At 59.9% G+C, this 25,506-nt stretch overlaps 1 protein-coding gene across 1 annotated transcript; it reads right to left on the bottom strand.

Moving 5' to 3' along the window:
* Positions 1 to 219: 219 nt before the first annotated feature.
* Positions 220 to 24,001, bottom strand: RASAL1 (RAS protein activator like 1). Its single transcript, XM_059675772.1, has 21 exons — positions 23,462 to 24,001; positions 19,955 to 20,011; positions 17,753 to 17,866; positions 17,560 to 17,621; positions 16,311 to 16,440; positions 14,351 to 14,432; positions 14,132 to 14,263; positions 12,270 to 12,358; positions 11,627 to 11,744; positions 11,329 to 11,482; positions 10,913 to 10,977; positions 10,500 to 10,612; positions 8,486 to 8,678; positions 6,383 to 6,520; positions 5,684 to 5,828; positions 4,382 to 4,554; positions 3,108 to 3,245; positions 2,896 to 3,031; positions 2,114 to 2,234; positions 1,023 to 1,096; positions 220 to 766 (listed from the first exon to the last, which is right to left on the bottom strand). The coding sequence occupies exons 1-21, from the start codon at positions 23,524 to 23,526 to the stop codon at positions 627 to 629; spliced, it is 2,439 nt and encodes an 812-aa protein (XP_059531755.1). The 5' UTR covers positions 23,527 to 24,001; the 3' UTR covers positions 220 to 626.
* Between the last annotated feature and the right edge of the window lie 1,505 nt (positions 24,002 to 25,506).

The following is a 25,506-nucleotide window of genomic DNA, read 5'->3' as shown; positions in this document are numbered from 1 at the left end:
CTATTTCTAAGTCACCCCCTCCTCGTTTTATACAGGGTAAACTGAGGCTCAAAGGGGGAAAGGAGCCTGGCTGAAGGTGTCCCAGACTCCCAGGGTCTGTCTGGGCCTTGCACATTGCGCTCCCAGCCTATTCTTCCTCAGGCACCTGATTCTGGAAGCTTGTGCTTAGGACCGTCCGCCCAGGAGGATCAGTGTGGGTACAGTGATTGGCAGACGTGACAACAGGAAGGGCTGAGCCCGTTTAGTGCTTGCCTGGGGCAACAAGGCCACATGGGCATGAGGGATTCAGGTACAGCTGTATCCAGCAGCCTCAGTGGGGTGGGTAGAGGCCGGTCCCATGAAGCAGAGACCTCAGGCTGAGCCAAATGAGTCAGGTTCCTTATCCCAGCCACTCCAGTCTGCCTCAACCCAGTCAACTCAGAGAGTGAGACTCCTTCAGTGCGAGGCTGGCCCCCGCCTCCATGCCCCAGGCTTTGGGCTCGGAGCACGCGGGACTGGGAGGTCTCCGGAAGCCTCGGCCTCGACGAAGAAGGTACAGGACGGTCGCACGGAGACTCCTGGGCCAGGGTGCGCCGAGACGGGCCCAGCGGCTCCTCATTCTTCTCCCAGGCGCCTGTGGCATTTCCTCAGGGCCCGCGGGGGCCAGAGATCGCCTTCCTCTGCTCCTGCTGCTGGAACTCCTCATGGGCTCGATCCAGGTCCTCCAGCACCTCCAGCAGGCGGGAAGCTGCTTCTCTCTGCCCAGCCAGGGCATCGGGACAGGCCCCTGGGAGGGAGGCAAGGGGGCCCCAGGGGCTTAGCCAGGGCAGGGCAGGCTGCCAGAACCCACACCCAGTGGCCATCTCGGGCTCCAGATTTGCCTGGTGCCGTGAGAATCCTTAAAGGGACTAGAACCCACACACGCAGCCTTGGGCCTGCTGGTGGATACAGGAGAGGGGCTTGGAGGTCTGAGGATGTACTTGCAGATTGTGGGAGGTGCCAGAGCATGCCAAGGAAAGGGACTGCCTTAACTTAACCCTTACCTTCCATGGCACCGGAGTCCTCCATGTCTGCCTCCGGACTTGAATCCATGTTGAAATCCTCCAGGAATTTCATCCTAGAAATTGAGAGGGAGAAAGACAAGGCTGAGCCCTGCTTTAGGGATTCTCTGCTGGTTGCAGGAGACATTCAGGTTCTCACTAACCAGCACCACCCACATCCTCATCACAGCCAGTGTCTATAGCAGCGGTTCTCAGCCTGTGGGTCGTGACCCCTTTGGCGGTCAAACAACCCTTTCACAGGGGTCGCCTAAGACCATCCTGCATATCAGATATTTACATGACGATTCATCACAGTAGCAACATGACAGTTATGAAGTAGCAACGAAAATAATTTTATGGTTGGGTTACAACATGAGGAACTGTATTTAAAGGGCCAGAAGGTTGAGAACCACTGGTCTATAGAGTCCCAGACACTGTTCTCAGCCCTTCGATGGGTTAACTTATTCAATTACCACAAAAAAGGATCTGAGGTAGGTGCTTCCTATTACCTCCGTTTACTGGTGGTCACTGAGGCACAGAGAGGTAAATGACCTGCCTAAGGCTGCACAGCATCACAGTAGTTACCATTTATCGAAAGCTACCTGGCACCTACACAGGGCTCTACCTGTATTAGCTCATTTGATCCTCAGGACAACCCCATGAGGTGGGTACTGTTACTAACCCTCGTTTCCAAAAGAGGAAACTAAGGTACAGAGAAGGTAAGCAACTTGCCCAAGACCACACAGCCAGCACGTGGCGCAGGCCAGGATTTGAACCCACGCAGGCCAGCTTCAGCACCCACTCTGCAATGAGTTGGAACAAATGTCTGTCGCTGGATAACAATGACCCTGTGACCAGGAAGGGAAAGGGGCACAGCCACGGTCTCTGGAGCCCCAGGTACTAGAAGATGCTAAGATCCAGGGATGAGGGTCCACCTGAGGGTGCTTCCCCACCCTCACCTTGAGCTTGACCCCCCCTCCCGCCCCACCCTCAGCTGATGCGCATGGAAAGAATGACTAGATGAGTAGGGGAGGCCTCAGTGGGCAGCTGGCCCAGATGGTCCTGGGGGTGCAGTGGGATGGGGGGGCACCCACCTGAGCTGGTCCCGCCCCAGGAGCAGCTGCCGATACACCATCTGCGTCTCAGCATCGGGATCCAGCGGGTCACTCCAGTCTCCCAGGGTGACGGCCGAGTGTGTGTGGCTGCATCCGGCAGCTGAGGGGACACGACATCATCCATAACCCCTCTCACCCGCCCCCCCCAAACTCCCAAGGCAGGCTGTCACCAAGCCCTGCCGCTTCCGCCTCTACTTCAAGCCCCTCTGCCTCCACCCTCGCCCAGCAGAGCAGTGGCCTCACCTCTCTCCAGCCTCCCACAGTCTAGGCACCAGCCACACGGAGCCTTTTAACCTTCCTGCCCTCTCTGCCTCCAGTCCAGGCCTTTGCTCGCCTGTAACATCCTTCCTTACCCCATCCCTGAACCCAGCTTCGCTGCTCCACTCCTACTCTTCTCAGGTCACATCTAACAGCACCTCCTCCAGGAAGCCCTCCTTGATCTCCTGCCCGTCCTCTGGAGTCCCCAAAGCCCGGTCTTGGCACTTAGGAAGCTGTATTACAAGTGCCTGGTTATTCGCTTGTCTTCCCTGAGAGCAGGCCTGATGCCTGTCTGTGGACCACTAGATGCCTGGTGCGAAGTGGGTGCTTACAGGATCATACCCCACATTTAATCCTCACAAAACCGTAGGAGGGAGGCCTGTTACCAACCGCATTCCGCCCTTGAGGAGCCTGAGGCATAGAGAGGTGATGTTGCTCAGTGAGCCCGGACAGCTGATTGACAGGTGGGGTGGGCGGAGCCTGAGCCCGCCCTGCCCCCTCACCTGAGCGCTCCGCCTGGAGGCAGCAGGTCCAGCGCGCGCCGCGGAAGGCACCGGGGTGGCAGGTGGCCAGCTTGTCCGGGTTGGGGGCGCTGGCCTTGCGCAGGGCCGACAGCCATTGGTTGAGGTCGTTCACGTTCTGCAGGGAGTGGGGGGTCAGGGGTGAGGTGGGACTCAAGGGACGCCCCGCGCCCCCCAGCCTGGCGGCGGCTCACTTTGCATTGGAGGTAGGTGGTGTGCCGCGTCCCCGAGCCGTCCTGCGTCACCACCTGCATCACGTGCGGCAGCTGGAAGGCGCCCTCGTCCACACGCTCCACGGCGCAGATGTGCGACACGGGGATGGAGGAGCGCATCTGGGAGACAGGATTGTGCTGCAGGGGGGGCTGGGAACTGAGGGGGGGTGGGAGCTAAGGGGGGGTGGGAGCTGGGGGGGCTGGGAGCTGAGGGGGGGCGCTGGGAGCTGAGGGGGGTCTGGGAGCTGGGGGGTGGGCAGGGCCGGGACAGCTTCCCTCTGGGTGTGTGCACCACGTGGTGTCCCCGGAGGTGGGGACATTCGACCTCGTGTGTCTGTGATCTGTGCGCATCCCCACTCAGCTGTTCCATGACGCCCTACCTACAGTGTATACACTCTAAGTGACACTCTGGGCATCAGTTTCCACCACCACTACCATCCTCCTCCTCCTCCCCCCCAACGTGGCACTTGGGCTGTGGTTCTAAGCACGTCACATTTACCACCTTGTTTCCTCATCCCAACACATCCCTGCGGCTGGGTCCATTATTCTCCCCAATGTGCAGATGAGGAAACTGAGGCCCAAGAGGTCATTCACCCGGTGGAGCCGGAACTGGAACCCAGGGAGGTGAACTCTAGAATCTACGCTCTGCTGACCAGCAGACACACCCAGTCGGCACCCTCTCCGCTGTTAGCCGTTGTGTATGTTGCGTACACAGACGTGGGTGGACCCAGTGTGTGTGTGTGTTTGTGCTGGACTGGCATGGCAGCCCCCTGGGAACGGGGATTGTCTTGTTTGCTGCTGTCTGCCCTGTGCACACCTGGCACCCTGCCCCGTGCGGAGTGGGAACTCAATGAACGTTTAAGGAATGAATGGGAGTGAACGAATGCCCAATGTGTGTGCCCAGCAGCCGGACATGGACCTCTCCGTGAGCGTTTGACGTGCGTGTCCATGGTACGTGGGCAGAGCCCTGGCTGGGAACAGGTGCTTAAGCATCGTCACTGTCGCCTGTCCACATCGGGGAGGGTGTGTCTGCGGGGAGTGCACATTCTGAAGGGCCTTTGCTGGGGAGTGTGTGTCGGTGGAGGCCGGTCCCTGGCCTGGGCCCTCACACCTGGGCCCAAGGGTGTGAGCAGAGCCTGGCCTGAGAATGTGAGTTTGCCAAGTTGCTATGGGGCCTTGGGCAAGTCCTCAGGTGCAAAGGCTGCTCTGTGAGGGGCCGTCACTGGCAGCCCCTCCATGGTGGATGGCAGACCCACCTGCCAGTCGGGACTCTTGGCGTAGGAGAGGGTCTCCCCGCTGAGCCAGAAGTAGCGCTTCTTGAAGGCAAAGCGTGTGGCCAGGCTGGCGGGCTCCTCCTTGCGCTTCAGCAGGTAGCCTTCTCGGACCGTCACGGAGGGCGGGACCAGGGCCCTGGCCGGGCCCCCAGCCTCTGGGAAAAGGGGAGGGGACAGTGAACCTTCCCATCCAGGCTCCGCGTGGCCAGGGCCTGGGGATGAGCATGGTTCTCTGTTCCCGTAGCGTCCACTCCCTCCATAGGGAAGGGTGTCGCTGATGGCGGGGCCGGGAGCACACACTGGCCTTGATTCCTCTCTACCGAGGGACCTGCAGGTAGTGTCGCAGGCAGCCAGCAGGGGGAGCCATGCGGTACAGAGTCAGTCCAGGGAGTGCCTGAGATCAAGCCACTCTCTGGGAGCCCAACACAGGCTCCTCCCCCGCACCACAGGGACCCCTCCAGCCACACGGGGGGCTCCACATTTCAACAGGTTGCTCCTATGCGACTTTGACCCAACTCTCTCGTGACCTGGGCCCCACATTGTGATGTGGACTCAACCCCAACTCTGCTTAAAACTGCCCTGCGGCTCCATTTCACTCTAAGTCAAAGCCAAAATCCTCCCCACTGCCTACAAAGCCCCACGCAACCTGGCCCCTCACCTCTCCTTCGCTCCCCCCCACCCCCACCCCGCCCCCATTCACTCTTCTTCACTGGCCTCCTCACTGCTACTCTCTGTCCCCACCTCAGGGCCTTTGCACATGCTGTTCCCGGCCTGGAACTTGCGATCCTCGTGGCTTGCTCTCTGTCCTCTTTTGGGGTTTAACTTTAACTCTAGCGAGACTACTTCTGGCCACCCCTACTCGAACATTCCCTTCCCTTCCCTCCTTTACTCTTTCTCCTTAGCACTTGGCACTGCCTAACACCATGATTTGCTGAATCATCTTATTTACAGCTTGTTGTCTCCACTGGAATAAAACTTCCACGAAAGCAGGACTTTCTTCTGTCTTGCTCACTGCTGTTTCCCCAGCTCATGGAACAGTGCCTATTACATAGTAGGCGCTTAATAGATATTTGTCTATTGCGTGAACACCATGCCACAATCCCCACCTGCACCTCCACATTGGTTGGAATGGCACAGTAGGTGCCAGGAAATGTTAGCTGACTGACTAGCTGACGCACAGGTCCACAGGCTCAGTGCTATGGGTGGGGGAGGGGTAGAGGGAGGGCAGGTCCCAAGGGTCTAGGGGAGTGACAAGCCAGACATGGCAGGGCCACCGGAACTCACCCTCCTCCCCATCCACGTCCACCAGCTGGTCCAGGAAGTCTCTCACACGTAAGATGCTCTGCAGCAGGAAGGGGTGCAGGGGGGCCATCCACAGCTCCTTGCCCTGGCCCAGCTGCTGGCCCAGGTTCCCGATGCTCTGCACAGCCTGGAGCAAAGCAGCAGGGGGTTCCAGGGTCAAGGTCACTGCAGGGCGGAGCCCTCTGTGGACCCAGAACAGAGTCCCAGCGTCCTGGCTCCCACATCAGTATTCAAAGAAGAAGTCTCATAGCAGCACCTGCTCTGGACAGTATCTGTCCCTCCTTGTGGGCAGACATACACCCCCAGGGCCCTTATTATTCTGTTCCCTCCTGAGCCCAGGTCCCACACCCAGGATTGCCTGATCCTATCATGCATGTCTGGAGCCCATCAGAACCTCAAAATGTGGCCACTTGGCCAAGGATGGTCTAATTCATACTAAGGTGTAAAGGACTACTAGCCTGCTTCCCATCTTCCTCCTGGAAGAGTAGGTCTTTGTTTCAGAAGAGGAAATTAGAGAGTATAATGGATGCCTTCACCCTCGGGATGAGAGCTAATGGTGGTGTTTCAAACGGGTGTTTCTGGGTCTCATTTGGGTCTCCTTCAGGCCTGGCCTCCCCGCTCTGTTCCCACATGCTTTCCCCTCGCTCAGCACCCCCAGGATGGGCCCTCCAGTGCCGGCACCTTGGCAAGCAGCAGCAGTGAGCGGCCGGTCTGGGGGTCTGCGTGATGGTCCCGGAGGTCAAACAGCTTCGGGGTGAGGATGGCAGGTGCAAAGAATCGCAGGAAGAGAAAGCCGCTTATGGCCAGGTACTTGACATCCTGCCAAGAAACGCAGCAGGTGAGAGCCCCACCCCCCAGACCTATCCACCCCCCCCCCACTCCCTGCTGTGGAAACTGAGGAAGTGAAATGGGAGATGGGTCAGAAGGCCATCCTGTCTGTCAAGGAGGCTTCTCCTTTTGGAGCCTCAGTGCTTCCATCTGGAAAATGAAGCAAGAATACCAATTCTGCACAATCAGATGTAGCCAACATCCTCAGAGTCTGCTAAGGTCGCGTCCTATGACGGGAGCAATGTCATTATTCCCATTTTACAGATGAGGCAGCAGAAGCTCAGAGATGTCAATTAACTTGCCCAAGGTCACACAGCTGGTGAGCAAGGGAGGCAGGATTCAATCCCAGATCTATCTATATATATAAAAGGCTAAGCGACCGTCCAACCACCCGACCACCAGGGGGCAGATGCTCAACGCAGGAGCTGCCCAGCTGCAGTGACTTGGCAGCTGCGGTTCTGGGGTGCATCACCCGAGATGGGGGAGGGACTGAGAGAGGTTGGCTCCAGGGCGTGTCCAGCCCGTCTAGCCCAGTCCCGCCCCACAGGCCACCTTCTAATTAATTTCCTTGCAATGTGCACGAATCCGTGCACCGGGCCACTAGTGATTTATGATAGTGGATAGCAACAGGCCAGACACTTCTCCATACACCTGTTCATTTAATACTCACCCAGGTGGTATTACACCCCCATTTCACAGAGGAGGCGACTGAAGCCCAGAGAGGGAGGGCTACTTGCTCTAGGCCGCTCAGGAGTAAGTGGCAGAACAAGAAGGAGCCCAGGCAGGGTTTGAACTCTCAGCTCTCCACCACACTCTCTTGCCTTCAACACGAGCTACTGTGGAGCGCTCACTCAGTCAGGAACTGAGCCTGAACTATCACATCTAACCTTCAAACATCCCATGGGGTAGAAACTATTCTCTCCTTTTTCTAGATGAGGAAACTGAGGCTCCAGAGCCTGTCCCGTGTGCACCCGCAGCCCCAGCCGCTGCCCTATACAAACTGTAAAGTGTGGTGCCTCCCCCCACTCCCCCCCCCCTCCCGCAGGTGAGGCTAAGTTCCCTCGGCACCACAGAGGGTGTGGGTCCATCTTGGGTACATCTGGCTCCCCCCAAGCCACTCCCCACTCGCCTCTCCTACTCGGGCTATATTTAGCCCCAGAGTGTTTCCGGAGTTTATGGAGGGGCTGTGTTCACACAGGAGACAATGCCCTCCCTGGTGGGTGCCAACTCCCCGGCCACCGTGAGCCCTGCCAGGGGCTGGGGACCTGGAGCTGCCCCTCCCTCCCTCCTCTGGAACCCTGAACTGCCCCCCAGGTCACCGCCCCCGCCCACCACGCTCAAGGGTAATTTTAGCCTTTGACATCAGCACGTGACTTCCTCCTTTTTGAGAAGGAGGAACAGGTGTCAGAGAGACAGAGAAAGGGGCTCCCCTGACCCCATCCAGACTTGTGGGCCTGAAAAAGTGCCTGCTCCCGGCCCAAGGCCTTCCCACTGAGGGGGCTGAGAACTGGGGACACTTGGGTGTCACGATATTGGCTCCACCCGCAAGGGTCTGGGGTCAGACCGTCTGGGGAGCCCGCCTCCCTTCCCTCCCGCCTCCCTGCCCGTGTCCCACTTAGCACCTCTGCCGCAGCCCCGGGAGAGCCCAGCAAAGTGGGGCGTAAGGCAAGCCGCCTCATGCCTGGAGGCCACTCCTCAGGACTGAGCGAGAGAAAGGAGACACCCCGCTGGGAGTCTGGGGGCCCAGGCTCTTTGCCCTCTGGGCCTCACTTTCCCCGTAAACAGGAAGTGGGGAGCTCTTCACCCCGGCTCCAGGGATGGGCCACAGAGCACTGCAGCGTGGCAGCCCCGTGTCTGCCTGCCTGCCTCTGTCCTGCCTCCCACGTGACCCTGGACAAGCGACTGCCCACCCCGGCCTCAGTCTCCCCATCTGCCCACGGGGCGCGCCCGGCCCACCTTGTGCTCGTCCTGGGGGAAGCGCTCCTCCACACGCTGATGCAGCCGCTTGAAGGCCAGGCGCATGGCAGGCGGGCAGCGCCCCACGGAGCCCACGATGGCGTCCACGATAGGCCCCAGGTAGCCCATCAGCAGCCCCAGGCTGGCCTCCCGCACGTGCTCCTCTGAGGACGTGCCCTTGAAGGAAAGCCTCCTGGGGGGGCAAACAGAGGGACTGTCTCAGAGCCCAGCCCCTGCCCGCCCTCCACCGGCCCCCCCTGGGCTCAGGCAGCGCCCGCCTTCCCGCCCACCGCCACAGCCTCCCCCCTGCCATGCCCCTGGCTCCCTACTGCTGCTTAAACACATGCAGCTCATTCTTGTCTGGGAGCCTTCGTCCGTGCTGTTCCCTCTGCCCGGGACATTCTTGTCCCCACATACAGCTTAGATGTCACCTCCTCAAAGAGGCCACCCCCTCCCCATCGCACCTCATCCCAGACCCTGAACATGCATTTCAGCATGGACATGCCAGACACATGCTTCCACCCCAGGGCCTTTGCACTTGCTGTTCCCCTGCCTGCACCTGACTTTCTCCCTCCCCTCCTTCAAGTGTTGGCTTAAATGTCCCCTTCTCTGCGAGGCTGTCCCTGTAGCCACCCCCATGGAACACCGCAAGCCCCTCCCCTGCTCCTGGCACTTCCCTCCACCCTCCCCAGCTTCATTTCCCCCCCATAACACGGATCATCAGCAAGAAGCTTCTTCTTTAGTGTAGGATCTGTCTCCCCCAGAAGAGGGATTTGTGTCCATGTGTCCTCTGCTGTGAACTCAGTGTTCAGACGATGCCTGGTACACAGTAGGTGCTCAACAATTGTTTTGTTGAGTGGATGAGGGAGTAGCAGTTTTCTATCTGCAGTTATTCCTTTCTTGTTCCCATCCAGGTGAAGGGTCTGTGTTGCCCACTCTCAGACTGTGACCTCCGCAGAAGCCAGGCTCGGGGTTCCCTGCCCCCCCCTCACCCCGTGTCCTGGCCCAAGGAGCTAATGCCTCTGACATAGTGGCATTTGATCCTAATGGCAATCTGATGGACTACTAGTAAATATCCCATTTAACAGATGAAGAAACAGGCTCAGAGAGGTCTCCTTGCAAACAGGGCAGAGTCGAGATTAGAACTCAGGACTGCCCACTGGGGTCTGGCTACTGCCCTGCACTGCCCAGGTGCTGGGGCCCAGCTGCATCCTCGCCAGGTCTGCTGGGAAACGCCTCTGCCTTGGGGTTTCGCAGACCGACCCTGCCCCTGCCCTTGTGCACGGGGCCTGGGTTCAAATCCTGCTGTGCAACTTCTTCCCAACTGTGCAGCCCTCGGCAGGTGACCTCCCTCTCTGAGGCTGTTTCCTCATCGGGTAAAAGGGGTCCTGGTGCCTGCCTCCAGGGCGGTCAGCAGCTGTGGGCAGCACTTGCTGGGCAGGGCCCGAAATAAAGGTAGGGCTCTCTCCTGTCCCCACCATAGTCCCCGATGGGCTGCCCAGCAACCAGCCTCATGGCCTGACGGGAGTGGGGAAGTGCCCGGGAAAGAGAAGAGGAGCCCACAGAGGCGTGGAGTGACCCAGCCACTGCCCCGCCTCCTCCAATCTCATCAAGTGCTCCAGGGCCCGCCCTGCACGCAGGCCCACGCTGGGCCCGCCTCGCACGCAGGGCCCGCCCGCAATGAGGGAAACTAGAAGTACCGTGTCCTGGGGTGCGTGCATAGCTCGGTTCGCTCTCACAGCCGCACAGGGGCGAGGTGGCTTGCACACCGGTGGTGGCAGAGCGGGGGTTTGAACCCGGGGAGCTCGAGTCCTGCCGGGAACCCCTACACCAGGCAGCGTGAGGACTGAGGTGCCCACGGGGAGACTTTGAGGTGGGTGGCAGGGCTGCGGGGAACGGGGGACGGGGTGAGGGGGGCGGGGGAGGCGGGGAGGGGTTAGCAAGGGGCACAGCCCGACAAGGCTGGGGACAAGGGGGCTGTCGGGGGTCAGGGTCCCCCCTCAGCTCTGCTCACTTGGTGCGGCCCAGGTCCATCTTGCATGGGTCCAACTCGATGTACTTCTTCTCCTCAAAGACGCGGCTAATCACCGGCTTCAGGACCTCGTGCAGGTAGGGCATGCCCACGAGCTGGGGGAGGGGGGCGGGCACCACATGGGGCAGGGCCGAGGGCGAGGCCGGGGCGTGCCCGTGAGCTCGGGGCGGGGGCACCATGCAGGGAGAGGCTCAGAGCAAGGCCCAGGCACGCCCAAGGGCTGGGTGGGGGCACGACCCGGGCTGCCACTCGGGTGAGAGGCCAGGCACCTGCCACCAGCTCCCCAGCTCGGCTGCCCACTGCCACCTGAAGCCAGCCAAGCTCCGGGTCCAGGCGGACACGGGAGGGGTGCCCTTGAGGAAGCTGCTGGGCCCCGCAGGCCTTCGCCTACTCACCTTCATGAACTGCTCCATGGACTTGGATGCCAGGGAGTTAGAACGGAAGAGGGTGTTGGGGTCGGCTGGGAGGGCAGAAGGAAGTGTTTTCTGGGGTTGCGGGGAGTGATCCACCTCACCCCACCCACCCACCCAAGGTGGAGGTCAGGAGGCTTCCAGCCTCAGGCATTGAGGAGACCCGCCACACCAGCTCCGTTCACAGTCCCGAGGCCCAGGGTGGTTAAGCAATCTGCCTACGGTCACACAGCTCAAGCGTAACAAAACCAGCTGGCTCCACACACGCGTGCACACACACACACACACACACGCACACACATGCCCCTGTCCCTGCTTGAGCCCCCCTCTTAGCCCCCCAGAGACCCTCTGCAGACTCATCCTTGGGGGAGGGCTGTCCGGGGGTCCTGTGGGCAACTCACTGGTCCGCGCCAACTCCCGCCGGGTGAGATAGTCCAGAAAGGGCCCAGCCAGACCCTGGCCGAGAAAGAGCTTCGCCAGCTTGGTGGCGAGGTCCTGGCGGCAGTCCCCCGAGGTCAGCTCCTCCAGCACGGCCAGGGGGCTGGAGGCGTCCTCCTGGAGGGACAGGCGGCAGGCGAGCTGGCCGGGGCCCTGGGTCCGGGGCAGCTCAGACAGATTCCCCGAAGCGGGCGGCCAGGGTCCAGACCCCCCCCCCCGCACCCCCCAGCCCCCGGGTGCCTGCTTATCTGACGCGCCCACCTCTGCCGGCTGCAGCACGGACTCCATGAGCAGCTCCAGGAGTGGCCGGTAGCATCGTGAGGGCAGCACGCGGTCCTCCAGGAGGCGCACCTTCAGCCGCAGGGCACCCAGGCTCCCCCTGACCGGGTCAGAGCACACGCGTACGGATGGAAGGGTGTATGGGCCGGCGCGGAGATGGGCAGTTGAGAGCACGGGTAAGGAGCATGGATATTTGCAAAACAAGGTGAGTGTGGGTAGCGGGGAACAGGCGTGGCCAAGTCTAACTGGGTGTGAACAGATGTTGACAGGTCTGAACAGGCCGTGACCAGCACAGACAGTGTGAACACTGTGGCTGGTATAAACACGTGTGCGGGAACGGGCAGTGTGAGCAGGTGTGGACAGGCGTGGAAGGACCCAGGGTTCTGATCACACATCAACAGGTGTGAACTGACATGTTCGCAGGTGGATGGGTTAAAGGTGAACCCATTTGGACATGTGTAAACACAACTGGGAGACGTCCACAGACATTTGTTCGATGAGTGAACAGTGTGCCACGGTGATGGTCAGTGGGCTGAGGTGCACGCCCCCATGAGGACCCGCCACGAGCTGAAGATGGTACCCAACATGGTTCCAGCCTGGTCTCCTCCCTCGGCCCCACACGTACCCAGAATCCTCCTCAGCTCTGGGAAAGGGCAGGAGCCGGAACCAGCCGTTGGGTGGGTTCTGCTGCAGGACCTTCGGGGAGAACTCCACCTGTGCGGGGACACAAAGCTTCAGCGGAGCCCTGCCCAGCCCCGCCCAGCCCTGGAAGAAGCGCTCAGACTGCCCGCCCAAGGCAGGGTGGCACAGCCTGCCAGGGGCCATGTCCTCCTCCCCCTCTGTGTCCCATCGACACGACAGCAGTGACACTCCCTCCCCAGTCCTAAATGGTGAACCCTGCCAGGGCACTGAGGCCTCCAGGGACAGTTATTTGAGGAAACAGAGGCTCAGAGAGGTGGAGTGACTTGCCTAAGGTCACACAGCTGCTGGAGACAGCATGTCAGACTGGGTGTGTTTTCAGCTCTTTTCAGGGACACCATTGCACTATCACAAAGCTTAAAGACAGCCCGGAAGGCGCCCGAGCCCCATCCCCTCTTTTAAATAACTTTATAGAGATATAATTGTGCCCCCTACAATTCACCTATTTAAAGTGTATCACTCAGTGGCTTTCAGTATAGTCAGACTTGGGCTAACATCACTACTAATTTCAGAACATTTCCTATGAGTCCCCCCAAAAGCCTGTACCCATTAACAGTCACTCCCCTGCCCTTGACAACCACGAGTCTATTTTGCCTTCATAGATATATTCATCAATTCTAAACATTTCCTATAAATGAAATCACATCACGTGTGGGGTTTTTTTTAGACTGGCTTCTTTCATTTAGCATGTTTTGAAGATTCACCCATGTTGTAGCATCTGTTGGTACTTTGTTCCATATATATATATATATTATTGATTTCAGAGAGGAAGGGAGAGGGATTGAGAGATAGAAATATCATTGATGAGAGAATCATTGATGGGCTGCCTCCTGCACGCCCCCTGCTGGGGATGGAGCCTGCAACCCCGGGCATGTGCTCTGACCAGGAATTGAACCATGACCTCCGGCTTCATAGGTCAAAGCTGCCACTGAGCCACACCAGCCGGGCGGTACTTTGGTCCTTTATGGCTGAAGGATATTCCATTGTATGGCTGTAGCCCCTTTGCTTATTTATTCGGCTGTTGATAGATATTTGGGCTGCTTCTGCTTTGGCTATTATGAACAATGCTGCTGTGAACATTCATGTACAGGTTTTTGTGTGGACATGTGTATATTTTCATTTCATGGGTACAGACCTAGGAGTGGAATTGCTGGGTCACGTGGTAACTCTATTTCCAACCATTTCAGGCACTGCCAGCACTGCATGACCAAGCCTCCCTCTTATTTGCTCTAATCTTGCCTCCTTTTAAAAACTACCAGCCCCGATATACCTGCACTGCTACCGAGAGGCAGGAACAATCCACCCATTGTACAGAGGGGGAAACTGAGGTTCCAAGAGAAAGACCTCGACCCCAGTGCTTCCAGGAAGAGGAGTTAAATAAAGGCTTAGATTCTGGAGTAAGAGAGACCTGCACTCAAATCCCAGCTCTACTATTTCCTAGTCATGTGACCGCGGGAAAGCCACCTAGCCTCCCTGGGTTTCCCCACCCCAGCCTTTTAGGGAGGCCTGGAGGGTAAATGAGGTTATGTAGAGCAGCGCTCAGCACAGGGCCAGGTACGCTCGTTGTAGAATTAGGAGACGGGCCCACCCATGGCCTTGGGAGGTTCCTGCACCTTTGAGAGCCCCCGTCTCCCCAAATGCACAATGGGGCAATAGGACTCATTTCCCTGGACCTGGTGAGGCAGCCTTCACATCTACCCTCTGAGCCCCAGGGTACCAGCCCATCTCCCCTTCCTTCCCCCTTGGGGGCGGTGGGGAGCCATGGAGCGTGTTGGAGGGGGTGCTCACCATGCCCAAGAAGTCGTTCTTGCCCACCATGTCCCAGTCCCAGAGCTCCACCCGCAGTGGGGAGGGGGCGCCCGGCATCTCCCGCAGCTCCAGCACCTCATCCCAGTGTGGGAAGCGAGTCTTCTTGATGGTCTGGGGGAGGAGGGGGGTGAAGAGAGAGCTGACTGGGACCCCACCACCCGATGCCCCACTCTTTCCCAGTTCCCCTCCACCACTCACCGAAGTCTCCAAGCTCTGGCTGCCCCAAAATACGCGCGCGAATGGGTCAGATGTGCCGGAGATGTCTCGGGGGGCCAGGTCCCTGGGGACAGATGAGGACAGGAGTGGGGACCACAGGACCCTCAAGGACCAAAACCCAAACTGGTCCTTGGAAAACAGATTCGGGGTAGACCATTCAAATGCCACTGGTTTCCGAGGCAATAAACTGCTCCATTGTAGGGCCCAGCGGGGAGCACCCCTCACTGTGCCATCCTATTGACTAATGCTGCCCTATGAGGAGGCGCCAGTGATGCCCCTATTTTCCAGATGAGGAAACCGAGGCACCGAAAGCTCAAGTCCTGCATCACCAAGCCCAGCAGGCCAAGGTGTCGGGGGTGGGGGTGGGGGGCGGGGGGAGAAAGGAGCCGCTGGACGGGAGACCAGAGGCCAGGACTCAGAGCCTGGCTCTGCGCTCCACTGTCTGGGCGACACGGGAATGAATAGCCACGTCACCTCCTGAGCTTCGGTTTCCTCATCTGGAAAACGCGGGTGGTAACCGACCAACCTCAGGGGCCGAGAGTAATGAGATGACGTGTGGAAAGGGCTCAGGTCTGCCAGTGGGGGCTCAGGTCAGTCATTCACTCAACAAACACCATGCCCACACCTGCCTAGCACCCAAGAAAAGGATGAGACAGAGACCCCTGCCTCTGGTTGTCATGGCAACCCCAAAGTCTCACCCCAATCAGCCTTCCCCACTCCTCCTCCGGAGGTCCCCCAAACCCAGGGACCCCCGCCCCCCGCAGAGGAGCTTGCTCCTGCTGCTCCTCTCCCACCCATGCTCAGCATCCAAAGCCTTCTTTGGTTTCCTAGGAGCCAGCCCAGTTGCTAAGCGACAGCAATCGGTCCCTTTCCTGTTGCAAGAATCCTGCACAGCCTTGTGGCTGGGGGGGAGGCCCTGGGCGAATAGCAGATAAGGAGCCCTGTCCCATACTGAGTCCTCTCTCCTGTCCCCTGCCTCTCCTCTCCCCCCACCCCACCCGCCGCCCCCAGTACGCCACCCAGATTCCAGGGATCCCCAGCTGGGGACAGAAATCTGGAGGTGGTGGGAGAGACACAGAGAGGGCAAGAAAGGACTTAAAGTCACGCAGCAAACTAGAAATTGAGATGCTCCCCAACCTTGGCAAGAATCAGCCTAAAAGGGAAGGTTGGGGGAGTAAGGTGTGAAAAAAAAAAAAAAGGCAGAAAGACAAGATGGGAGATAAGAAGGGAATGGGGGAAAGTATTTAAGGAAGCAGAATAATGGGGGAGCTCAGAGAGAGAGAGAAAGGGGATTACAGAGTGATAAGCAGGCAGGAGGAGTGAGGGCCGTCCCATGAGCTGGTGCCCTGGAGGGTCACTGTGGGGTTTGCTGGTCCCGCATCTGTCTTCCTCCGGATGTTTCTTTGGGGCAGGACCCCTCCCCTCCTCACTCCCAGCCCACGTGATCTCTTAGGGGCTGATCCCTCCCTCCACTCCAGGAAAGGGCTGTGACTCAGGCCTGACCAATCAGTCAGTGTAATTGACTCAGAGACAGGCATGAGCCAATAAGAAATGCTCCCAAAACATTGGTTGGAAATGGATAGAAGTTCTTTTTCAGTTGGGGCTGCCAAGTTGTCAGGATGGCAGCTGAGGCTGCTGGGGCCATCGTTGCCCCCACCTGGGGAAAGACTTAGAATGAAGCTAACACAAAAGACAGCTGAGGAACTCTGTGTCTACAGAGTCCTGATGTCACCCTTCGAGCACCTGGATCCAGCCATACCTGAAGCTACATGTCATTCATATGAGACAATCTGCTTCAGTCCGTATGAACTGGGTGTCTACTGCTTACACTGTAACTAATATACCTCCTCACTCATGTCTGGCCATCCCAAGTGTCTGGCCTTTGGTTGCTGGTCCCTGCTCATTCTCAGATCACCGCCTTCACCCCACGCCGTGACCCTACCTGGCCTTGAGCACATGGCAGCGAAGACAGCGGCCCCGCACATCTTCCAGCATCTGCACAGCCAGGTAGATCTCACCTTGCACCTCGGCATCCGGGTCCACGGGGCTCAGGTTAATCCAGCTGTCAATTCCTGGAGGGCACAGGCGTTAGCAGTTGTTAGGCACCTACCAGTCCTAAGCGTTGTGTGTGTGATGGTCTTTGGTTGTGAATTCACGTTTGTTTGATCTCATTCTGAGCATGAGGCTGCTTATCCCGGGAGATGAGAGCTGCTTGCTCATTCTGCGCCTCTTTAAGGGCCTCGGTCTCATGGCCGCGTCTCAGGGTCGGGACCGCCTGCCTTCGCCCTGGCTCAAGATTTAGTCTGTTCACTGCAGATTAGATACTGACATTGACTTTCGGGGAACTCCTTCCTTATTCCCTCGCTGTTGCTCTCTGCTCCCCGTTAAGTTTTGCTGACGATTGGGGGATGGGAGGAGAATACTGGGCAGTTTTTCTTCTTTACAGCAAGTCCAACAACGTATTAGGACTTGCATCTAATTCAGGAGCTCCCTGGCACATGGCAGGAGGGCCCTTCTGAAGGTGGAGTGCCCCGGGCTGCTGGAAATGAAAGTCCCACTTCACCTCTATCTCCACTCCAACCCCAAGTGCAGGATGCTGTCAGCTTTCTCTCACTCGATTATTGCACTGACTCCAAATTGATCTCTCAGCTCTCCTCCTGTCCCGCTGCGATCCCGTATCCACAAAGCAACACAGAGATCTGAAAATGTATCTAATCTCTCTTGTCAGTCTATCCTCCTCTGATACGGCTCCACTCTCTCCGCTGTCTTGCTCAAGGACTATCAATGGCTCCCCAGTACTTCCAAGAAAAGGTCCAGGCACTGAGGGCCATCTCCAATCAACCCCCACACAATACTCCATCTGGCCCCGGCCCACGCCTGACCCTAGAAGAGAATCCATGCAGATGGGCCTTCGCCTCTTTGCCAAAGCACCTTTAAGGCCCCACTCCTTCCCCTTCCTCCAGGAAGCCTTCTTGGACCACCTGCCCACTCCTCCCCTGCCCTGTCATACCAGTGATGTTCCACATACCGCCACCCCCACATGTCTGTCCTGTCTAAAAACAAGAACGGAAATAATTTTCCACGGAGGGCGCTGTGCTTCTCGTGACACTTGCTCTGACCTTGCAACGCCCACTCTGGGCATGGCCACCCCTCCTCCCTCTGCCGGCTGAGGACCGGCGCCCCTCGCCCACCTCGGGGGTCAGCGGCAATTGCCTCCCTGCTCAGCGAGATCTTGCCGATGATGTCGTCATGCCTGTGGAAAGGGCAGGGGAGGGGCCAGGTCAGGAGAGGGACAGGCATCGAGGGTGGGCAAGTAGACGGGTACTTCGCTCTGGGGTGTCCGCCTCCCCTCAGATGCCAGGCATGGGTTCCCGGCACACATACCCCACCGTATCCTCGTCCAGCACATAGAAGGCCAGATGGTGGAAATCCAGGGGCAGGTGCACCGTGTACTCCTCCCCCCAGAAGGGGCTCAGGCTCCGCCAGACAGTTGCTGTCCTGCGAAAGGGGGCACAGGGGTCTGGGGGGACTTGGGCCACACAAGCCACAGACACCTGGGCACCCAGGTGCACATGCGCAGGCACACACACACACACACCCACAGGGATACACCGAAACAGACACTCATAGATACACCAAGGAAGCCAGAGACACAGACACACATATGCAGCCTCAGAAACTTCTAGAAATACAAATCGATGTGTTTCTACACACTGACACATGTGGACACACATAAAGAAGACAGACAGTCACAAACCCACAGACACACATACGTACACAGCAGGCACACATGTAGAATCACACAAACACAGTAACTAACAACACGCACGATTCCATCCATCCATCCATTCATGCATTCACTGGGTGCCAAGGCATATGGGTTCTGGGGGAATCAGAGGGAGAGACACCAAGGCCCATGCTCCCTCCGAGCCCCCTCAGCAGCCAGGCGCGCTCTCCCGAGCTCTATGGCACAGTGAGAGTCCTGTGCTGTGGTTAGTACCTGGTTGGGTCTGGGAGTGGGGGTTGGAGGGGTCCAGGAAGGCTTTCCGCAAGAGCTAGTCAGGCAAAGTGGGGAGAGAGGATGAGGACAAGCATCCCAATGGCTAGGACAGCATGTGCAAAGGCCCTGAGGCAGGGATGAGCTCGGTACTCTTGAGGAACAGGAAGGTGCTGGTTGGAAAGGGAGGAGTGTGAGGGGCCAGAAGACTAAGTCAGCAGGAGCCAGAGCACTCAGTAAGCCAGGGGGAACCGTGGCAGGGTTAGGGACCAAGACAAGCTCAGGCACAGGCATACCCATAGAGCATCTTCACACCGGCACCCCTGCAGACCCACTTCCCTGTACCCAACAGAGAACAAAGAACCTCCGTGCTCAGTGAAGACACACCCAAACGTATGGCTGTGAAATCTGGTTGGCACACCTGCCACTCCCATCTTCCTTTTACACACTCTTCCCCAACAGAGCATGAGTGTGCACACGCACGCATACATGCACCACACTCTGCCCTCTAGCTCAGGGCACCACCATCAGTTGGACACTTCCTCCCCCTAACCCTGCCTCTTCCCAGCTGGGAGTCCCTCCCCAGCCCCACAGGTGGGATGCTCCTCCGAGCCCAGAGAGGGGGAGACAGCAGCCTGCGGTGACACAGAACATCAGCCTGTGGGTTTGTGGGGAAGGGGGCGGCATGAGCACAGAGAGAACGATGGAGGGGGTCAGCTGGGTGCTGTAGGCTGACCTTCCCCCCATATGGGCTCCCTGCCCCCAGCTCCCAGTCCATCTGGACCGGAACCTCGCCAGCAGCATCCTGAATCCTGCTGTCTCCATAGGAACCGAGGCCTCAGCCATCCGCCCACCCACACCCCTCAGGCCTGCGGGGGCTGAGAGCTGTCCCTTGATCGGCCTGCGGGGGTGGGAACCAAGCATGACCCAGCCCGATGTCCCCCCTGCCGAGACCCGCTCACACATCAAACACCCTCACACCTTCACATGTGCTCACATTGGTGCCTGTGTACCCCAATAAGCAGGCAGTGGTGCGCACGTGTGTACAGGGCAGCCCGTGTGTGTGGGCACACATGCACACAGACCACACACTGCTACACATAGTGAGCCTGCATTCCCACAGGGACACGTCCATCTGGACACCAGCCCTCCAACACCCCCATGGACACTCAAGCAGGCGCACACACACACACAGCCTGGTGCCCGCAGCACCCAGCAAGCAGGCCCGGAACCAGCCAGCCCAGCCAAGCGTGAGATGCCCGCCCCCGGGGAGGCCACCATGAGAGGCACAGGCTGGCAGCCGCTGAGTCAGCCCCGGGAGCCAGCAGGGACATGGTCAAGTCCAGGGGGAAGGTGCGGGCCAGCTGGGCTGGGTGGGGAGAGGAGCTGGCGGCCCCAGCTGTCCGGTCCGGGGCCAGGTCACAAAGCACCACCATCAGGCCGCAAGTCCGCCGCTGGGGTGAGCGTCGCCCTCCCCGGCCCCTCTTTTCCTGGTGGGTTCTTGTGCCGGGACTCCCCAGGCCTAGAAGGAGCCCCTCCCCCGGCCCCGGCCCCGCTCGCCCCGCCCCAGCCCGGCCTCCACTCCTCACCTGGCCACCACCTCGTCGTCCACTTTCACGATGCAGTAGGGGTCACTGCTCCCAGACCTGCGGAAGGAGGAGGTTGAGAGGGCAGTCCAGTCGTGGTCGGGGACCCCAATCTGCCTTCATGTCACAGGAGGGCGCAACGGAGGCCCAGAGATGGGGGGGGACCTGCCCAGCGTCACACAGCAAGTCCAGCTACGACGCTGGGGACCAGCAGGAGGTCATGGCTGCTCAGCCTGCCCGCTGCGACCCCGGCCCAGCAGGCGTGGCCTCCCTGGGCGTCCACCTACAGAAATAGAACACGGAGGCACCACGCGAGGAAGTGCCGAGTCCCTGTCCCAGGAAGCCCAAAGCGAGTGCGTGCGGGGGAGTCACACCTGCTTCCCCACCTGCTGGCTGTGGGGCCCCTCTGTGGCCCTCAGTGCCTCTGCCCTGTGAGCCAGGAAGAGCATTAACATATACCCCCTGGGGCAGAGGAGGAACTACGAGGCACGCGAGGAGCAGGCAGCCCAGGCGCACCCAGAGCCTCTCTGGCCTTTCATTGCAGCGGTTCCCCTGGGCAGGGGACACGTGGCTCAGCCGCCAGCAGGGACGGACCTCAGCAGCTCTCGCTGCAGACAGACCAGGGCACCCAGACCTCAAGCCTCCACCGCCCACCTGGCAGCCAGGATCCAAGCCCAGGTCCACAGGGCTCAGCGCACAAGCTCCTAACCAAGGCTGCCTCCAGCCCAGTGGCCCTCCCTCCGCGCCCGGCCCCCACCTCTCTCTCTCCGCCACCTCCTCTCAGTTCGGCTGGTCAGCGATCCACACATGCCTCAGCGATTCCCAGGAGCAGGGACGTGGGCACCGGGACTGGCTCCAACCGGAGGCTTGTCTGCTGGCTGAGCCCTCCCTGTGCCTCAGTTTCCTCTCGGGGTTCCTTCCCTTAGCCCCCTTTGCTGGGCGCTCCAGTGCGTGCATGTCCCATCTGGTCCCCCTCCCTGAACATCTCAGACTGGGCGGTGGCTTGTGTCTCTGAGTTCCTCTCTAGGTTCTCCATGGAGTCCCCTGGGCCTCAGTTTCCCCACCTGGCTCCACCCCCCTGAATGCCCGCGGCTGGGTAACCCCCTACATCTCATCGCTCTCTCTGGGTTCTCTAACCCTGAGCTTTTGTAAAGCGGCTCCCCTTCCTCAGTTTCCCCAACTGCGGATGTGGGCTGGCATCTCACCAGCAAAGGGCTGGGAGACACCCCCCCTCCTGTGAACCCCGCCTGACCCCCGGCCCCTCCTGGGAGCCGAGCTCACACGTCAGCTGCTGCCAGCTCTGACGCACAAGGGCCTTATCAGGCTCCTATCAGGTAGGGGCAGCGGCGGGAGGGGGCTGCCTCGCCGACCTGCCATCGCTCCAGAGCCTGGCCTCTCCCACGGCCGCTGCCCCACCCCGTGGGAAAGCAGGCCCCGCGGCCATGCCTGCCCAGCCTGGTGTGTGCATGGGAGCGGTCAGGCTTCAGATCCCGGCCGCGTGACCTTAGGCAAGTGACTTTGCCACTCTGGGCCTCAGTTTCCCCATTTGTAAAGTAGAAGTGTTAGCAGAAGCCTAGGAAACGCTAAGCGCAGAACCCGGTCCCTAGTCAGCCTCGGTGACATACAGCGATTGTTTTTATTATTTTTGTTGTTGCTAATCCTCACCCGAGGATGTTTTTCCCATTGATTTTTAGAAAGAGTCTGTGTGTGGGGGGGGTGGGGGGGGAGGGGGCGCGGGAGAGAAACATTGATGTGAGAGAGACACATCGACCGATTGCTTCCCCACATGTGCCCAGACTGGGGCCCGGGATCGAACCTGCAACCCTGTGCCCTTAACCAGGAGTCAAACCCTCGACCCTTCAGTGCACAGGTCGATGCCCTAACCACTGAGCCACCGGCCCGGGCACAGCTGCTGTTGTCAGTGAAAGCAGTAACTCTAAAGTCGCCCGCTGAGTCCTCCTCTTACGCCAAGTCCAGACGCCCTAGAATCTGGGGAGGCTTCAGGAAGAACACGCCCTAGCTGAGTCCCCGCGGGCGGGGAGATCCCAGCACGCTCTGGGGAGACCCCCTGTGAAGAAGGGAGCCAACAGCTAGGGAAACTGAGGCAGGATGGCCAGATCCCCAACTGGGGCTTAGCGACTCCCTACCCTTGCTCGAGGGCGTGGCCTTGGCCCAGGAACATGGGGAGGAGGGTGGCATGGGAGCCACGCGTGACTCAACTCCCTCCCAGGAGGGGCAGATGGCGCTCACCAGCCTCCATCAGCCTCCAGGCCCCGCTCCTGGCTTCACTGCCCCAACACTTCAGGGGGCTCTCTTCTCGGGGCTCGGGGAGGACATCTCAGAGAGAGGGAGGCAGGGGCTTGTCCAGGTGCCGAATTCACACAGCAGTGAGCCCTCGGCCTCCGGGGGTTGCTGGGCTGTGCTGACTGGGGGCGGCTGAGGAAGATGGAGGAGCTCTAAGCAGCGCCCCCCTGGACACAGCAGCAGCGTTGGGGAGGAGGCAGGTGGTGGAATCGAAGGCAGGGTCCTCCTTGCTGGGGGCCCGCAGCTGGGGGAGTCAGGCAGAGCAATGGCTCAGAACCCAGGTTCCCGCTCACCTTGGCCGCGGGGTAAGTCCTAGCTGGTCCTCCACCCTCCCAGCTGCACGGGGCCGGGAGACCCCGTCCAGGGCTCCCATTGCACAGATGGGAGATGGAGACCCAGAGAGAACCAAGTTCAAGGTCAAACAGCCGATGTCCTGCCAAGGATCCCGTACCTACACCAGGTGCTGACACCCTCAGAACCCCTTCTGGGCTCCAGGCCAAGCAGGAGGGGGACCCCCCACTACCACCATTCTGCTGATCCGGCAACTGCTGACTCAGCCCCAGGGAAACCCAGCCAAGGACTGGTACTAGGGGGCCCGAGGGTTCTCCAGACCCATCACACCTGGCGGGGAGGGGGCTGCCCAGGGAGGGTTAGCTCCTCAAGCCGCTCAACATGCAGGGAGGGCCAGGAACTACTGGCTGGGGAGCTAGGGGCTCTGGGTCAAAAGCACCCCAGTTTCCCCCAAGGCTGGCGGGCTGGCCATCTGGTGACTCTCTGCAAATCTAAACCCCAGATGCACACAGAGGAATGCTGGGCCACCTGGATCCCCCCCCACACACACACCCACCCCATTTTGTTGATAGGGGCCCACCAAGCCAGGAGCGACACCTCCCCATCCCCATCCCCACCCCCATCTCCAGCTGCGACAGAATCCGCCCCTCCAGTCTCCGGCTGCCGCTCTGTAAGACCCTTTAGTTACATCCCAGGATCAAAGACACCAGCCTGGGGGGCAGGGCGGGCATCTGGGCATGGGGCAGGGATGGGCATGGGGCCTCTCCCCCCATGAAGGTGTATCTGCCTCAATACAGGGTCTCAGCGTCTTAGACGGGAACCCATGCCCACCTCCCCGACCCTCCCCGGCACGCGGAATGGGCGACCCCCACCCCACCCCATGCCCCGCACGCCCCTCGCTCCGGGAGTACTCACACGTCCTTGGCGGGCAGCGCCCGGCCCTCCACCACGCGGACATTCAGGGAGCTGATCTTGGCCATGGCGCCCAACCCTAAACTTTCAGGGCGGGAGGGCGCCCGGGTTCCGAGGCTGGACCGCGGGGAAGGGGGGTGGCAGAGAAAGGAATCTACATGTCACCAGCTGCAAGCCTGGCGCCCTGTCCCGGGTCCCAGCGCCTCCTGTCCGAGACGCGGGGAGCTGGGCGGGAGGTTTTCGAAGGAGGAGAAAGGATCGGTGTCCTCGGAGGGGGCGCCCTCCCCCCGTCCCCCGCGGACTCCACAGGTAGGATCCGCGTGCGGAGCAGGTGGGGCGCGCAGGGAGCGCCGCCGGCTTTTGCCTCTGAGTCTGGAGCTCCTGGTGGGCGGGCAGGGCGGAAGGGGGCGGCCCGGGGCCCTCCCCGCAATCCCGCCTCCCTCCGGGTCCCCGCCGGCCCCCGGGCCCCCTCGCGCGCTCTCTGCCGGCTCCCCAGCCAAGCGCACCCGAGCGCGCGGGCCGCGGAGACCAGGGCGCACCGAGGCTCGGACTGGCAGGTGGGGCGTGGCCTACGGCCATGATGGGCGTGGCCAGTGGTTCCTGGTGAGTTGGCATCGGGCTCAGAAAACGTAGTGTGTCCCCCGCCTGTCCTCCCTTCCACACCTTCACGTCTCCTCGGCCCTCCCCGCCTGCCATCCCGGCGCCGCCTCCCGGTCCGACCCCCCCCCACCCCCCACCCCCGCGCCCTGTCCGGAGCAGTATCCGCGTCTCCGGGAGGGGTCGCTAGAGAGAGAGTGGCACATTCCCTGGGGGTCCGTTAGATTCAAGGGAGGAGCCTCGATCTCCCCTTCTAGCTCTCAGTTTCCCATTAAACCCAGACTGTGCGAGCCGCCGCACCCACGTCACGGGCTGGCGCTGCGGGGGAGGACGCCGCGGCCGGGCGGGGGGAGGGGCGCAGCCGCCGCAGCGATGATAAAAGTCGTTTACAATGTTTGAGCACCTGACTGTGTGCCAGGCCCTGCTCGGAGCCGCGGCGGGCTTATCCCGTCTTCGTCTCCGCAGTAACTCCGTGCGCCAGAGAGTATTGCACCATCACCCCCATTTTACGGATGAAGAAACGGAGGTCCAGAGGCGGGTGTCCGTCCGCAGTTGGTTTGCCTTCTGGGTGTGCACCCTGACGCCGGCCGCTGGGTCGCTGTGTGCTGTTGGGCAAGTGATCCTGTCTGTGCCTTGGTTCGGTTTTCTCATCTGTTCTGCGGGAACACGGTATCTCGCTCACAGGGTGTGGGGAGGATTCGCTGAGATAAAGCAGATACAGGTCTCAGAACAGCGACGGGAACTTGGGGAGCTTAAAAAAGTGTTTGCTGTTATTATGATTGGTCTTCAAGGCATAGCTCAAATGTCCCCTCTCCCAGGGCGCCTTCTAGGATTTCCTCAACAGGCAGTTGTCTTTCTTCCCTTTTTCTCTGCTCCTGGCAGCTCCGGGTTTGTCCATTTATTCAGGTTTTAAATGAGATAATATGACGGGAAGGGCCTGTCCCAGGGCAGGTACTTACACACACTATTTCTCCCCGTGAGTTTCACTATTTACCTGCTTAAGAGCTCTTAGGCGGGCTGGTGCCCAGCCTGAGTCACTCGGGTCAGCCCAGGGCTGGGCACCAATGGGAAGTCCCCTGCTGAATGAGTGTGGGCACACCCAGACCGGCGGGACTGGGAGGGCTGCCCAGCCACGGGAGTAGCCCAGGGATCTGCCTCCCAGTCTCCCTCCTCGACTCCCACCCAGCCACTCTCATTAGGGGTTCAGTTCCCTGGAATTTTCTCCCCAGTTGGCCACTGTCTGGTGAGTCCTCCAACTTCCAAAGTCTGGGCCTCAGTTACCCCATCTGGGAAATGGGTCTAGCAGGACTGGCCCCCCAGCCTTAGAAGTATTGCAACATCCTTCAGATGGGGGTGAGGGATGATCCAGGGTTGAATCCAGAACAGTGGTAGCTCCAAGGGAGTAGTTAAAGCACCCCCATAATCATTACCAGTCACCCCAGATCCTCACC

This window comes from Myotis daubentonii, chromosome 19, assembly GCF_963259705.1.
Source record: "Myotis daubentonii chromosome 19, mMyoDau2.1, whole genome shotgun sequence".
NCBI classification, from domain to species: domain Eukaryota; kingdom Metazoa; phylum Chordata; class Mammalia; order Chiroptera; family Vespertilionidae; genus Myotis; species Myotis daubentonii.
Note: the sequence above shows the minus strand (reverse complement) of the source record. Positions and strands in the feature narration are given on the sequence as shown.